At 37.9% G+C, this 16,091-nt stretch overlaps 1 protein-coding gene across 1 annotated transcript in view; it reads right to left on the bottom strand.

Annotated features, from left to right (window-relative positions):
- ATE1 (arginyltransferase 1) overlaps positions 1 to 15,544 on the bottom strand; it is a 79,928-nt gene extending 64,384 nt beyond the window's left edge. The window contains exons 1-5 of the mRNA XM_008941609.1: positions 15,483 to 15,544; positions 15,084 to 15,146; positions 14,258 to 14,361; positions 12,829 to 13,101; positions 7,425 to 7,654 (exon numbers count right to left, since the gene is read on the bottom strand). Of these exons, the coding sequence (XP_008939857.1) occupies positions 7,425 to 7,654; positions 12,829 to 13,101; positions 14,258 to 14,361; positions 15,084 to 15,146; positions 15,483 to 15,544 (732 nt within the window). The remainder of the gene's footprint in view (positions 1 to 7,424; positions 7,655 to 12,828; positions 13,102 to 14,257; positions 14,362 to 15,083; positions 15,147 to 15,482) is intronic.
- Between the last annotated feature and the right edge of the window lie 547 nt (positions 15,545 to 16,091).

Below are 16,091 nucleotides of genomic sequence, written 5' to 3'. Positions count from 1 at the left end.
ACTCTACAAAGGTAACACATAAAACACTCCCTGGTCACTCTTAATGCTTCTTGAGGTAAAATCAGACCAGCAGACAGCAGCAAATCTGTAGAGAAACCCACCTCCACTAGCACTGCCCAGTACCACATTCAATTATCAAAGTACTTCTGTCTCTTGGGATTACACAAAACACAGACTTCATTCTTCTGTATTATTCTCAGCTTATCCTTCTACACATTAATCTATACCTCTTCACCCAGAAATATAACAAAATTCTGTTCAATGTTACTCAAAAAAGTTCCAAACCCATATTTATCCATTTCTCTGTGCATGAATTATTGCAACAAAGCTATTATTACAATTTGTTCTATGTCTTACAACAAATTAAAGACAAAAGGTGGGCAAACCTCCACCCACACAAGTTGTTTGCATTATTATGGTTCTCAGTCTTCTGATCAGGTCTATAATTCATGTTGATACTGATGTTTCACTGACAACACAGGGAAATAATGCCTGTGCAATGAAAGGATGCTCAGCCTGCCAGCTCCTCTGTTCACTATATCTCTCCCTTTTACAGGTTTTCTGAGATTTCATTATTTCCTTTTTTTATTATAGCTTGACTTGTCTACAAGTTAGTTATTTAACATTTTTCCTGCTTGCATGATGATAATTTTGTTGTGAAACATGTTACAAGTCCTTGCAATAGATTACATTAGTGTCTTTTTGTAGGTTACAGACATAGATCCCTGATACTAAACACAAATTCTTCCACTACTCAAGGGCTGCATTATGCAATCATAATTCTGATTTTTCCCAATAACTCCTTTTAAGATAAGAGAACATGTATTACTGAACAGTGGATTAGTACACATTTAGATAGCAGCTTAATAAGGTTTTGTGTTCCCACAGAGCAAAACTGAAAAATCAGTTCTTCCACAGCACTGTTTAAGAGCAAGTGTTATGAAGCAATCTTTAATTAGAAAATCACTTGCTGTGTTTTTCCTCAGGACACCAATACAATTCAATAAAAAACACTGGCCCTAAATATTCTTAGATGTCAACAACTTTGAGTAACATCAGTACTTGACTGCACTCTGAAGCACAGAGACAAGCAGGTCAACTTGGAAGATGGAGTCCTGTAGCAACTACCCAAAGGTTTTTGAGGGAGCTGAGAGTACTTACTTAGTAAGTTATACCAGACAAACTCAGGGAAAAGGGGATAATCGAGAGTTCAAAAGCCTATGCAGAAAACAGTTGCAGCTTTTATGCCAAGACATAAACAGATTTTTAAATTTTCATTTGCAACCTAAACTGGTTGTAATTCCAGTGCAAGGAGATACTGAAAACAGTTCCTAGAATATTCACTCACTTGGCAGATCCCAAACACACTTCTACCTTACCACGTCCTCTACTTGGCAAGGAGAGCAGCTCTGAAGACTGTGGTGATGCTTCCACAGAAAAGGCAAGTTTCATCATCACAGGGAGAACAGCAACTATGGGACTTGGAGAAAGTTTATTCCACTATGAAATTTCTACCCTGCTTTTATTACTCTCCATCAGAGATGCAGGAGGAGAGGAAAAAGTAAGGAGGAAAAACTCAAAACAACCCATCATGAAGGGCACTGAAACACCACTTGTCACTGGTCTCAAAGTGGCACCAACCAGAGTGTGCCCAGAAGTTCAAAGAAATATTTGGTGTCAAGTATTCAGTGCACTCCCTGTCCTGGAAATTACCTATTCCCCTTTCAGACATAAAATCTTGATGAAAAGATGTATCTACATTACATAAGTGCAAAAAGAGGGTCTTCTTTCACACTCATCAAGCAATAATCAGCTTCATGGCTCACCTACCTTTTGTTAATATTGCACTGCTTTATAACTTTCCACACCAGTGTTATTTTCAAATCATCACCAGAATACTACATCTATTCCTAAAATTGCCTTTTCATGTAATAAGGTTAACATTAAGCTAGCCTAACAGCTAACACAGGCAGACAGTATATTGTAACACCAGCAATCTAAGAATATATTCCAAAAAGAAGTTGTTAATATGTCCCATAACAATTTTTGTGGGATTCTGAATTTAAATCCAGGCAGGTTTTTGAAGTGTTCAGCCCAATATAAAATTAAACACTTCTCCTAAACTAGAAACTTTCCAAACACAAAAGTAAGCAGGACTCTCCCTGAAAAAGCTGGTTCATCCACCATACACAGATGTATTAGCTCGCATGGATTAAAAGCTAAATTTTATTTTTTGATCCCAAAAAATTCCTGGATGTTTGCCAGTTTACAGCCCAAAGCAGACTTGTTACTACCCTGATAGAAAGCCCTGTGTATAGAACAGAATTACATTCTACCTTTACTTAAAGAACTGCTTGGCTCCATAATGTCTGTATGATATATTAAAAAGTCTTTTAATTTGAGTCTCTTATTTGAATACTCAAATAAGACTTTCCAACCTTGCTCTCAGTAATTTGGATCAGTTTTACCCTACTCGGTGTCTTCTGTTCTTGAAGGTGACTCCAATAATTCTCATCCCGCACAGATGAGAATTTAAAAAATAAAAAAAAAAGAAAGAAAAAAGGCTTCTAATGTACATCAAAATACATTTTGTGTATTAAAAAATAAAAAAAAAAAGAAAAAAAAGGCTTCTAATCTACATCAAAATACATTTTGTGTACTCTTCAGTTTATGCCCTACAGGAATCAAACACAAACTGCTTTTGATTGAGGGGACTGAGCTTTTCTGTCTAATAACCATGAACAGAGAAACCTTCTTAGCCAGACAGTCCCAGGAACGCAGAAGGTAATTTAGTAGTGCTGAAGAAGGACCTAAATTAAAGCCCATCAGCATCAGCCTGAGTTTTTACATTTACTAGAAGCTTTAGAGAAGGTCTTCTGTCTCCCCTGGAATGTTACACTAAGCCTGCATAGTCCTGATGCCAGAGAGAGAACATGAAGGCAGAGCAAGGAAACACCTATGGCATGTAGCAAGGAAAAGGAGGAGGATAAAAATCCACTAAATTATTAGCAGTATGAAGAGAAATCCACCTCATTCCTGTTCAACAGCAATTCCCACAACAGACTGTACACCTTAAGGTGGTGGAAACCTAACCTGTCCTTAACATCTCTTTCCTTCTCTAGATTCCCTCAGTTAAAAAACAAAGTTCCATGAGTGATTAAAGCCATGAGACTCAAGTCCACACCAAAGCAAGCACTCTGACCCAACTGGAGAGTAGATGAACTGAGAGGCAACTGCTCCTCAAAACTGAGCTGCAAGCAGCCATCACCACTTTGCTCTTGATTCTCCACCATGTTATTTCCACTATAACCACCACTATATTTCTTAAATTGCTAGTTTTTAATGAAGAATCAGTAAGTACATGAAGTTTTTATCACCCTTTCTGCAGCAACAAGGTTTTCAGAGCAGAAGCACAGAGGAATATATGCTATAGCTAAGCATTAGGGCTGAAATGCTTTCATCGTAGCAGACAAATCAAGCCACAAATCAGACCAGGTAATGCCAGGTACAAATCTAGCAAACTGCTGAAGCTTTCTTGGCATGCTTCCCATTTGTGCATTATTATAATTAACCCAATTTATGTCAGTAATTATCAGAAGGGCAGAGACTACGACTTATTGTTACGAGTCCTATTACTTCCCAAAACAAAGTGAAATAAATTTTATGGCTTTCCACAGTAGCATTACAGAGATCTCACAAAAAAAAAAAGCTCTCCTTAACACTCTTTTGAACTAAAGCCAAAAATGATTATGTAGTTTTATTATTCTACCTGGAAAGCAGCCACAGTTTGCTGGGTATCACTTGTGCAAGTCTCTCTCTCAGGAACAGAACAGCCTGACTAGATAGTGGATCAATACTGAAGTTGTAGGTTTGCAGCAGACAGAAGTGACAGTTCTGAAGTAGCAGTTTTATTAATTCTGCTAATGAAAACGTTGTGCCATCTAACAGAGAAAGAGAATTGCTGCTTGTTGAAAACCCCACGAGTACTCTTGTTTTACTTATTAGATTAGGATTAGCATCCTGTAAACACCATTTTAAAAGCAGGCTTCATTCCTATGCAACGTTCTCTCACTGAACCTCAGACCATCAGCTGGTGGGAATGTTTTTGCACTATTTCTACTGCAAATGTGAGTTCTAGTTGAGAGCAATGAAACGTGAGCAAAACTGAGATTTTTTTGTAAAACTTTCACCCGTTAAATTAAGCGAGACCACAAAAAATTAGGGAGAAACATGGAAAAGGTACCAAAGAGCTTAAAAGCAGATGCTTTTGCCATCAAAAAAGCATTTCCATAGCATTATCCCATTTCCAGTGTAAATCTCAGTCCCACACCTCTACAAATCATAGTGAAACAGCAGCTTTAACTCAACAGAAGCTTACTAAAAACCACAAAGCGTTCCCTCCCAAATGGAAACTCCAATATTTTAGTATTTAGAATCACTCTTAAGAGACACTTCCCATCATTTACGTATGCATTAAAACCCCAATGTCTTCACAAAGGTGCATGCAGTGAACTGTACCTCATTTTCACCACAGTCAGAAGGTGTGTCCTTGTGTATAGCCATCTGATACTTGGCAAATAAAGTGGCTGATTGGTTGAAGGATGATTTGAACTGGGGGTCCTCAAAGGAGACAGGTACTAACCTCACCTTCAGAGCAAGGGAAATACAAGCAGGCTATTTTGAGTGCATATAACCAGATAATATGCTTCTGAAGGTAAGGCTAGTGAAAGCTCTCCTCCTATTCACTTCAAAGCCTCTGAAGTCAGTCTTCTGATTTCAACATAGCAACAAGAAAATCCTCCTACAGAGGAAAGTCTGACAATGAACTCTAAGCTTTAAATGATCATTGATATCTTCATTAAAGATTAAACACTATATAACACTAGAACACTCCAAAACACCAGTTTAGTCAACCTGTTTTTTGACCAAGTTCTGTGACAAATCACCCACAAAAACTATTTTCATTTTACAGTCTTTTGGACTCTTAAAATGTATTAGTTTTAATGGCACTTCACTCATTGCTCCAGTTTAGCAATTACATCTTCTTGCTACATGTATCCTTTCTCCAACCTCCAGATTTTTTTTCTGACAATGTGATAATATTTCTGACATGTCTGATAATTAACTATTACACACTGCCTGGTCACTACAAGCAGCAGTAACAATGTGCAGTGTAGAGTGCACAGACTACTTCTTGAAGGACTTAAAGTGAAGTGGTTTATACAACTTCTGTCAACCTTAAACAGTTTGTATGTGTGATAAATTTTTACTCACATGTTGGCCCTGATCATGCTAATTTCTCCTTCTGGAAGCATTCTAATCAAAGCCAATGAGACTAGTTATCAGAGTAAGCATCCAACTGGTTTGGGTTCTAATGAGATATATTTTATAAGGCCCACAAAATTTACTTCCAAAAGCCTCATCTTCTCCATCTCTTACCCAACAGCATACCTATGTAACTTCCCTAACTTTTCTGTCTGCAATTAAGACCAATTTGTGGCACTCATTGTGATAGCAAAACAGTTTGCACTTTCAGGACATTGATTTTATTTGATACAGTATTTTGCATGCTCCTGAATACACAATAAATATAAAATCCACATTTGTTTCTTCTAGAAACAAGACACGTGAAATGGAGGGGAAGCTGAGCTTTGCATAAAATTCATTTGGCCTTCTGACCTGATTTATAGTTGGTTTATCAGGTGGGTCCTTGTGAATAACCATCTGGTAACGTTTATAGACCTGGTAAGACTCCTGAAATGTGGCTTTGAACTGTGAACTTGGTGGAGATGATCTCACCACCCTCACCTTCAGAAGAAGTTAAACACATTTATTATTACCATATCATGCAATAACTTTATATTTATACATAGACAAACATCACAACAGACAAATCTTGATTTCCTGCACAAGGGTCCTAAAGAATTCATTAATATTAGACAATTCTTCAGCTCAATTTAGGCTATTGAAGGCTTTTCTATTTACACTGAGTAATGTACAAATTAAGATAACCAAAATGCCTAGAGAAGAGATACACAACATTCAAAAACTAATACCAACAAATGGAACACAAATTAATGTTTTAAAGAGATTTTGTGTACTTTTTAAAAATCTTCTCTTGTAATTTCACACTGTACTGAAAAGTAACTTGAAGGACCCATACATCCTATCTCTGCTCTTTAGATAGACTGTTTTTACTACAATAATCTCCAGGGGATTTTTCAAATTTAAAGAGGAAGAGGAAACAATGTTTCCATATTCAATCATGAGTAATTCATTATAGGAAGTTATCCATCTTCCCCACCAACATCCTTACACACACAAAAATAACTTAAAAAAAAAAATCAAGCTGTAAATTAAAAATTGTTCTTAGTAAAAATGATTGCTTCCTAAGCAACAGAATGATACTACATGAGCAATAATGCATTTCTTATCAAGTGTATTTAAGGACAGGCTCATTTCAGAAAACATATAATTTTCAGTATGGTTCTATTTTCATAAATAGCATTGGTTTTGACCTATCAAAAAAAATTAAACAAAAAAAAAACACTTGACAGCTATAGTGAAAAAGCACAAAGACAATCTAGGAATACACTGCTGGAACCATCCTACTTTTAATTCTCTGTGCATCTTCTAAATGAAGATGTTCAGACATCTGAAGATGTTCAGAGCCATCAATCTGGTGGAGTTAGTGAGATGTATCAATTTTATGACTTCTTGTCACTTATTCAGGGTGAATCTTTTAAGTCATCATTATTACCTCTTTGAATAGTCAAAAGAATATTAAAAATTTACTTTCAAATACCATCACTGATAATCAGTAACTACAGGCAAATACTTAAGTCTTCCAGCTTCCAGAAAGAATTTTTAACATGGGGTTATGATTAACATATGTTAGAATGTTAATGGCAACCAGTATATTAAGCAAAATTTTCTACCATCACTTTTACAGCTTCCAAAGACATCAACACATATCAATGATGTTTATAAAGAGCAGCTATCTTCTCATCTGTTTAATTTTATGAACAGTTACTGCTTTCTTGTCAAGCTTCATTAGCATAGATAGTTTAAGTATTTATAAACTGCAGAACTAAATATTGAATCTCTCTCATCATTCAACACTTGGTTAATTCAAAGTCTTTCATTTTCAAGTCACACTGTATGAAATCAATTTGCAAGTTATTTTGGGAACTGTGCTGGTCTCTGCTAGGACTGACTGCAAGTGCAAGAGTTCCCTCGTGTGGTTACACGGAGCTCAGCTGCACCAGATATGTAGCTACATATCATGCAGTACCACATCTATTGCAGGATTCAAACTACAACCTTTCCTGAAAGTCACAGATACTGAACAACTAAGCACTTCAAAAAATCCTTAACTAGAGTTTTCCTCAATTTGCCTCCAACAACAGAAAACGAGACGTTACCTCTAATTTGTGTCGTGCATCATCAGGCAAGGACACAAACACGAAGTCTTCAATGGTTTTAGGCTGGTTTGGTTTAGATTTACAGTTTTGCAAGAGGGAAACTTGATCTGCTTGCTGCTGAGAGCCTTCAAGGGTGCACATCTGGTTCTGAAGGAGTTTCTGCAGCTTTCTTTCTCTCCTTATGTCCTTTGCCTTTCGACACGGTGGCTTGCTCAGATCAGCCCCTTTCCCTATGAGGGCACAGGCAAAGAATTAAACACCACATTTTGCAGGAGACAAGTAGTTCTTACATAACCCCTGAAAAGAAGTTATTAAACTCATCCTTAATTGCTGGCTGTGGTCTGAACATAACATGGGCCTCCACATTTACAACTGCCAACACCACCTGACACCAAGCTAAGTTGCAATGACTCTTCCTCTACAGCTCTTTAATGCAGCACTTCAGTGCAGAAACACCTTGACCACGAGTCCACCCCACAGCCAAGAACACACTTAAAGAAAGTTACTTCCTGCTAAGTCCATCCTTAAACGATTCTGCCACATTCCCCTCTCAGAAACAAAGACCAGCTCCTGTTTAATGCACAGTATGTTGTCATACTACATCCAAACAGCTACAGGATCTGCTTGAAACACTGAAAGGAAAAAAAACACAACCACAAAACCTTGTAGCCAAATTCACAGAGAATTTCTCTACTGCCTTTAAAACCCAGCTGGCTACACAACACACCCCTGCAGAAGACACACAAAAAAGACAGCATTTCTTTTTTGCCACCTGGAATCTTTATGCAGCATATAGAAATGCTGCCAATGCCAGGACCATTAGTGCCAATGCTACTAATGCCATGCAAAAGGAGAGTAAAGGTCCACTTAAACTTACACTGAAAGGAAAAAAAACACAACCACAAAACCTTGTAGCCAAATTCACAGAGAATTTCTCTACTGCCTTTAAAACCCAGCTGGCTACACAACAAACCCCTGCAGAAGACACACCAAAAAAATAGCATTTCTTTCTTGTCACCTGGAATCTTTATGCAGCACATAGAAATGCTGCCAACGCCAGGACCATTAGTGCCAATGCTACTAATGCCATGCAAAAGTCCACATAAACTTACAGCTTTGCTTAAAATTATATTCAGATTAGGTAAAAGTGAATTGATTTGTAATTTTACACATCTCCCTCAACAGATCAACCATTTATACTGCTCTATTTGTGACTGTTATTCACTTAGAAGTCAAACCTAGAAAACAAATGGATCAGCATGGAAGACAGAATGTGATGCTACAAGAACTTAAGTTTTAAAGCAACACAAACCCAAAGACATGCACAAATAATAGTTCAGGTGGTCCAAATGATTCAGCGAAGGGGCCAGATTTTTATACTTAGGACACCAATGTAAGATAAAAAGTCAAGATATGAGAATGCCAGTACCAGAAAAACACAGAATTTTTTTCAATTAATACAAATAAAAGAAAAAAAAAATTAAGAAGACAGCTGGTCCCCTTGGTACCCACTAGATGCAGTGAATTTCTACTTACAAGTAACAATTTCCCTAGACATTGTGAATATAATGGATACTGCTTTGTAAATCCATAAATCCAAATTTGTAAAACTTACAAAAAGCAAGAAACATTCTTCTAATGCTCTCAGTTCTGCCTAAACTTTGTACATCATTCTCTGCTATTCCATGTAGCACACACAAGGAACTGAACACCAGACCTCACTCCAGACACTGTGTAAGAGCTGCATGAATCTGCTGCACTGCTGGAAACAGGGGCTGGAGAAATTATATTGCACAGAACCAAAACTGTAACAAATATTAAGACAAACCACTAAAGAAGTCTTTAATGCCATTAGTTTTCTTCTAAACCCTTATATCTTGCAAAAAAATCACTGGCAATTTTTGAAAGATTAATCTTTTCAGTTGGGAAAACACCTTGAATAGTGAAGTGCTTTCATTTGAAGCATAAGGAAGAAGACATATTTCCAACTGTTAATATTTATAAGAAGTAAAAGGAATCCAAACCCAGACTTAACTACAGCTTATCCCATTTTACTCTCTTGAAGGCCTTGGAAATTACACAAATTGTTTTTTGCAGGACTCCTGGGAAAATTTAGAGCTTTCTTTCCTCATCCTCCTTCTTACTAATAACTTACCAGCCAAAACCATCTTTCTTGTCCTCTATCTACTTCAAACCTTCCCACAGAAAATGACAACAGTAGTATCCTCCTGCAAACTGGAAACTGTGAGAGCACTGGTATTCTAAAGTAATTCTAAATTCTAAATATTCTATTTAGTCACTTTACCTGCAAAGAACTGCAGCCCTAGGAGTCACTGCCTGCATCTTTCTTCACCAACAGATACCCCATAGAAACTGGCAAAATACTTCATTTTGGGATAAGCTTTTAAGTATCAGTAAAGCTGGAAAATATTCTTTTTATTGTGCATATCATACAAAATTTATGGAGTCTGTGAGTGCTTTCCTGGGGCAAGTGGGCAGTGAGCTCTTTGTGGCTCACCCAGAAGAGGTCCCAGTCTGTTTTTTCCATGTAGACTCCATGACAGTTGAAATGTCATGAAATGAGCACCTCAGGGACTTTGAGAAGGAGCTAATACCACTTGGGCACTCCTTAGACACCCTACAATTGCACCAGCAGATTTTATGATAGTGTTCTTACCTCTGAGCTAAGGATTTTGAGTGTTTGTTTTACTCATACAGCTAAAAAGATTCATCAGAAAGGACAAATATTAAGAGGAAATAACAGATATGTGACCTGCTCATAGGCAAACAAGTCACAGGAAGAGTTTATTTAAAATACTCATGATCCATTGAAGAACAAATAGTTCATCTGGATCAGGATCTGCTTCATGTCTCAGATCTTCTACATGCTTTAAGTTAGCAAGAAAGACTTCCTAAAACAATGAGTGTGCACAGACATAAGCAAACCTTCTTTTCCACCTGAAACTGTGCAGAAACAGCCCATTATTCCAATGGGACAATGACTTGTTTCGTTTATAAAGGAATAAAAATGCAATTAAGCAATCTTATTACAGAATAAGCCTGCACTTTCCAAGATGAAAACTAAACATCTTTCTATCTGGAAAATTTTAAACTGAATTTGACCTGTGACACCATCTACCCTTAAAAAAAAAAATAAAAAAAATTAAGAATTAAATAAGCTTTCTGATGCAGTTATTATTCACTTTTATCTTTCATTTAAAACTTCCAGGAAGAAAGAAGCACACTAATGCACATTTCTCCCCTGTAAAACTAACTGCCCATTTTCAGAGTACAACCAATGTTTCAGGTTTTAAGAGAATTTCCAGTGCCTCAAGTTTTAACCAATGCTGTTCTTAACATAACTGAAGATCATACCCCATCTTTTTTTTAAAAAGGCAGATTTGCAGCAATAATTTACCCAAGGCTGCCATCTGCTGTCAATATCCACTTAGTTTCCTTCCAAAAGGAAGTTTACATAACCCAAAGCTTGTCATGTTATTTTAAAAACACAAGGATTTTGAAAATTTGCATAACAAATAAAAGTTATATGAACTGTATGACTGCATTCTATAAAATCAAAATAAAATAGAGTCTTAAGAATTTGGGACTAGTTTTCCAGGAATGTGTAACAGTACTGCTTCTATGCAGCACTACAGGTTTTAGGATCAAGCATTTCTGAAAACATCCTTTTTTGGTTTTTTAGCTGCAAAATTGCTTGTTAAGCTGGTGAAAACCTGATCCAATCAGAATGAGTGTTCATTAGGGGAAAAAAGAACTTTATTTTAATTAGCCACCTCCTAAAAGGAGACAGAAAGCTTTGTGAAGGAAAAAGTACTTTGAGGTTCTCCAATACTGGCACAACATGTAATAGGCAAGTGAAATTAGGAATGATGTCCCAAAGATATGGAAAAACTCCAAAGTGTCCAGTCTCCACTGGGACTTTAACTAGAACCACACACCGTGGCTAACTGCAATTCCAAAAATACCCTTTATTTTTCTGGACAGGCCATTGCAGGCTATGCAGAACTGGAAACGTGACCTGTAAGACAAGGCTGCCTCCTCCTCTGCAGCCTCTGGGACACAAATCAGCAATTCTGCCTCATTTTCCAGTGCAGGCTGTTGGTCAAGTGAATTATTCTGGCAATAACTCATCCACCCAAAAAATTAATTATACCATTAAAACCAGTATTATACAAAAAAATTATTAAGATTATTATTATATTAAAAATGCCACCTATAATATTCCATGTACTTTCACACAAAACCTTGTTAATTAACAAGCATTTACCTTCATGTTTTGGCACATGAGAGCTGTGGCATTGTATAAATGCATCAGAAGTAGAACAAGGGAGATTGTCTTACTCCTTGTACATACTTACTGCTCCTCCTTACAGAAATGTAATATTAAGTTGACAACAAGACAATAAAGAGGAATTACTTCATGATTTCACATCCTCCAGTGGTACTGCTTTTCTCATCTAAAGTTAGCCAAAATCTAAAACAAGGAAAGCTCCCAAACAGCTCACATGTTAAAAAATGACATTTTCTAAGGACCAGAAGAACCTGTACTTTTTTAAAACAGCAGAAGTCTATTCCATTTTCTTTAAGCCTATAAAATAACAGAAAAATAATCTGAATCCATTTCCAATGCCAGTTAGATCTGTGGCAAACAGTCTATGAAAGCATAAGAAATAGAGCCTTAAACACATTATTCACAGGGTGTAAACACCAAAACTTCTATTACAAGACAACCTGCAGAAGTAAAGAAATAGAAAAATAATACCTAGGGTGATTTCTTGGTTCTTAAATTGGTTTCCCACTGTTGCACAGGAGGCAAGGTTAAGCCTTAACCCAACTCAGTAACCAGCACTGCTGCAGCTCCAGCCAGAGCTCCAGCCAGCTCTTCACCTTGCACATCCAATGAGTCCAACTCAGGGAGGTGACCCAAATAAGCCTGAAAGGTGCCCTTCAACTTGAGATATTCTGTGATCCATACCTCAAGGTACACAAAGCCCAGGTCTACATGTCCTACAGAAGAAAAGGAAAGCTGGACATACATCTGCATAAAAAAGTATCCCAAACTGGAAACTGGTCCCCATGTCTGATGGGATGCAGTCACCTTGGTCTACTTGGCTGCAATCTAAAGAGCTTACAGGAACCTATCAGCTGTAGATATGTAGTCTCAAAAACAAAACTTTAAGATAATGAAAATTAATGCCACTTTCAGGAAGAACTAAGAAAACAAGTAACACACAGCACCTCTCCATTTTTACACTATAAATTGGGAAGAGAATAGGGAATAAAAAGAAACAACTACAAAACACTAGGCAAGATAAAAAGAAGGACTTCAACAACATGTGACACCACGAGAGCATACTCCAATTACTGCCAAAAATGTGACTACCTGGCTTAGGTGGTGCATGGACAGCTTTAGCTGAATGTGATGGTTCTCCAGGGTCTGGCACATCTTTATCTGAACACAGCCGAGTGGAACTTGATCCTGCCTTCTGCACAGTCACCTCTTCTTTTGTTTCTCCTGCATCCTCATCTTCATTCTCCACTTTCTCCACGGGATCCACGTTCAAGGGAGTCAGTTCAGACAGACTGGCATGAGATTCACTCTTGTACCCAAAATCACCTGCCACCACGTCGTCGACATGGGAGTCCATAGGCTCCTCTGTGAATAACCAACAGCTGCATGACTCAGTTCCTCTGCAGAACCACAGCTGATGCTTTGCACAGTTAATACTAACTCTTTTCCAATTTTATAACTGTTTTCTCAAAAGATAAAGTGACTTCTGACAATAATCTGAAGACAGAGAGCTTCCTCTATGACCCCAATTTACAAGCACCAACTCATTTATGGAACATACAATTTTTTATTTTCTACACTAAAATTGGGCAGTGAACTACTCTCATGCCACAACTTCAAACAAACAACAAAAAAGACTGAAAAAATCTCACACTCAAAAGAGGCAAATTATAATGATTTGGAACCAACACAACAAGCTCCACCAAAACTGAGAACAGCTGAGTTTGGTGTTGGGTAAGTGGAGTGTGACTGGTCAGTCACATGGAAAAAAAAAAACCTTCCTTTCTGTGCTTGCTCTCCCTTCCCTCTGACACCCACCATCCTGCTTAGTCCTTTCCAGATTACCACTTTTATGGCAGAAGTAAAACCAGGTTTTAATTCTCTAGAGCACTCCGTTAGAAAGTGAGCAGGTGCCCACAGATGAAAAAAAAAATTAAGCTGGTCCATGCAAAAAATAAGCAAAGAGCTGCACAATTTGGTGTCTGGGCTATCTAGTGCTCTTGATACAAAACACACTGCAAAGGCACAACCTCTGAAGAAAGGCTGAGGGAGTTGGGGTTGTTCAGCCTGGAGAAGAGGAAGTCCAGGGAGATCTTATTGTGGCCTTTCAGTACTTAAAGAGGGCCTACAAGAAAGATGGGGACAAACTTTTCAGCAAAAGGAGAGGGGGTGAGGGTTTTAAACTGAAAGAGGGGAGATTTAGACTAGATAGGAGGAGGAAATTTTTACACTGAGGGTGGTGAGACATTAGCCCAGGTTGCTCAGAGAGGTGGTCGCTGCCCCATCCCTGGAACCATCCCAGGTGAGGTTGGCCGGGGCTCTGAGCAACCTGCTCTAGTTGGGGATGTCCCTGCTCCCTGCAGGGAGGTTGAACTGGATGGCCTTGAAAAGGTCCTCCCAATCCAAACCATTTTCTGATTCCTTGAGCCTACCCACACCTTTATCTAGGGGTCTATATCCAAAATTCAAAGTGTATTAGCCATCCAACCACTCAAGCAGACAGTTGATCCTCCTTTCTTACCTTCACTCACTACTTTCGAAACCTCTCCTTTGGAAATAAACTTCAACATTTTCTTTAGAACTTTCTTGTGCGATTTGGAGGCCTGAAAATGCAAAGCTTGGCACCTTAAAAGGGAAAAAAAAAAACTTTATCTCTTCTGTGAAAGATTATTTCAGAAAACAAAAAGGTTAAAAAACGACTTTAAAAATTACACTGTATGTGTATTTTCTAACTATTTCTTAAATTCCTCTATATTTAGTAGTCAGATATTTTATCAACGCTTTTGAGTTAATAAAACTGTGTTCTGCATAACACTCTTTATGGCATGTTTTGTGCATGTATGTCTGTAATCATTAAAATATGACCTCAAGAACAACATTAAAAATAAACCACACCTTCCTAGGAAGCTAATACACTCAAATTTTTCACTTATCCATCTTACCCAGCATCAATACTAACTATTAATGCTGGAAAAGCGTACCCAGAATTATTCACACCTATTCAACTGACAGCCTCTCTTATTTGGGTGACCAAACAGTGTTTGTGGGATACAAACATACTGGGTCACCTGCACCAGGGAGCAAGAAGAGCAACCATAGGACTCTTGCTTTGGATTCTTCTTGAAGCACAAGCCAAGGGTAGGCACTTAGCAGCTCACTCACAAGAAAACATTACAGAGTTTCTGATGTGTCTATGCACAAACCCAAGAGCATGTATTTAGCATGAAAAGTATCATTAAAAGTAGACAGTCTTTGTAAGTATTACATATTTAAAGCAGTAAGCACAAATGGCTGAACATATTTGAGGCAGTCAAATCACTTACAGTAGCATATTCTAAGCTTCTTACCTTATTGTGTATTGAGGACAACATGTTTGGTTCATGATAGGTTTGTAGACGTATTTTCCACTTCTAAAAATAACAAAAAATATGTATCAATTCTTTATTGTTATACTAGAAAATAAATAGAAAACTGTTTCTGTTAAAACAGTACCAAATAGTACACAATGGTAGCAAAACTTGAGAAGTTCTTGCAGCTTTTTGCTGGTATAGTAAAACTATCCTCAAGTAATCAAGTATTTTCCTATTCAACATGATCACATCACAAGTTTTCAGAGCATTTGGCTAATAGTTCTATTTCAATTATTTACAGAAACTAGTTAACAGTTTTCACAGAGAACTTTAAACCTCGATTCTAAATTGTGTCTAAACTGACACCAGGGCTTTGTATTTTCTTTTTCACTTTACCTTCGCCATCCTCTGTCTATGAGATCTTGGTAATCCTGAACTGTCATTGAGTGTGCCCACATACCTGAAATAAATCATACAGTAACACACTTGACTGACCACTATTAGGCTTTAAAACACAACAGGTTGCACAGAAATATTACTGTCAAACTGAGTAGCTTGTGGTGACTTTCAAGGATTTGGCACATTCATAAATGCTGTAAATTACTGATTTCAACACCCATGTTACATACAAAATAAAAAATAAATCAATCTCAGGATGCAATCAACTATATTGCCCTAACTGTACAAGTTAAAAGTCCAGCTCTCCACCTGCTATCTTTCCCAGAGGCAGACCAACAAAACAACATCAAATTGCTCCTTCATTTTGATAAAGCCACCGGGAAACGCTGGGCTAGAAGACTTCTGAGAGTTGCCGGAGCTGACAGGGACCGTTCCCAAGGACCGCTCGGGGAGCGAGCGCCCAGGTGGCCGCCGAAGCGTCAGCTCTCTGCCACGGCAAAGGCGACAGGGGCTGGGCTGGAGGACACTCGTCTCGCCACCGCTTTAGACGGGTGCGCTCTGATCCGCGGATTAACCCGGGCCGGAGCCGGGGCTGGGGGGTCAGGC

This window comes from Merops nubicus, unplaced genomic scaffold, assembly GCF_000691845.1.
Source record: "Merops nubicus isolate BGI_N331 unplaced genomic scaffold, ASM69184v1 scaffold326, whole genome shotgun sequence".
NCBI classification, from domain to species: Eukaryota; Metazoa; Chordata; class Aves; order Coraciiformes; family Meropidae; genus Merops; species Merops nubicus.
This window is presented reverse-complemented; position numbering and strand designations above follow the sequence as displayed.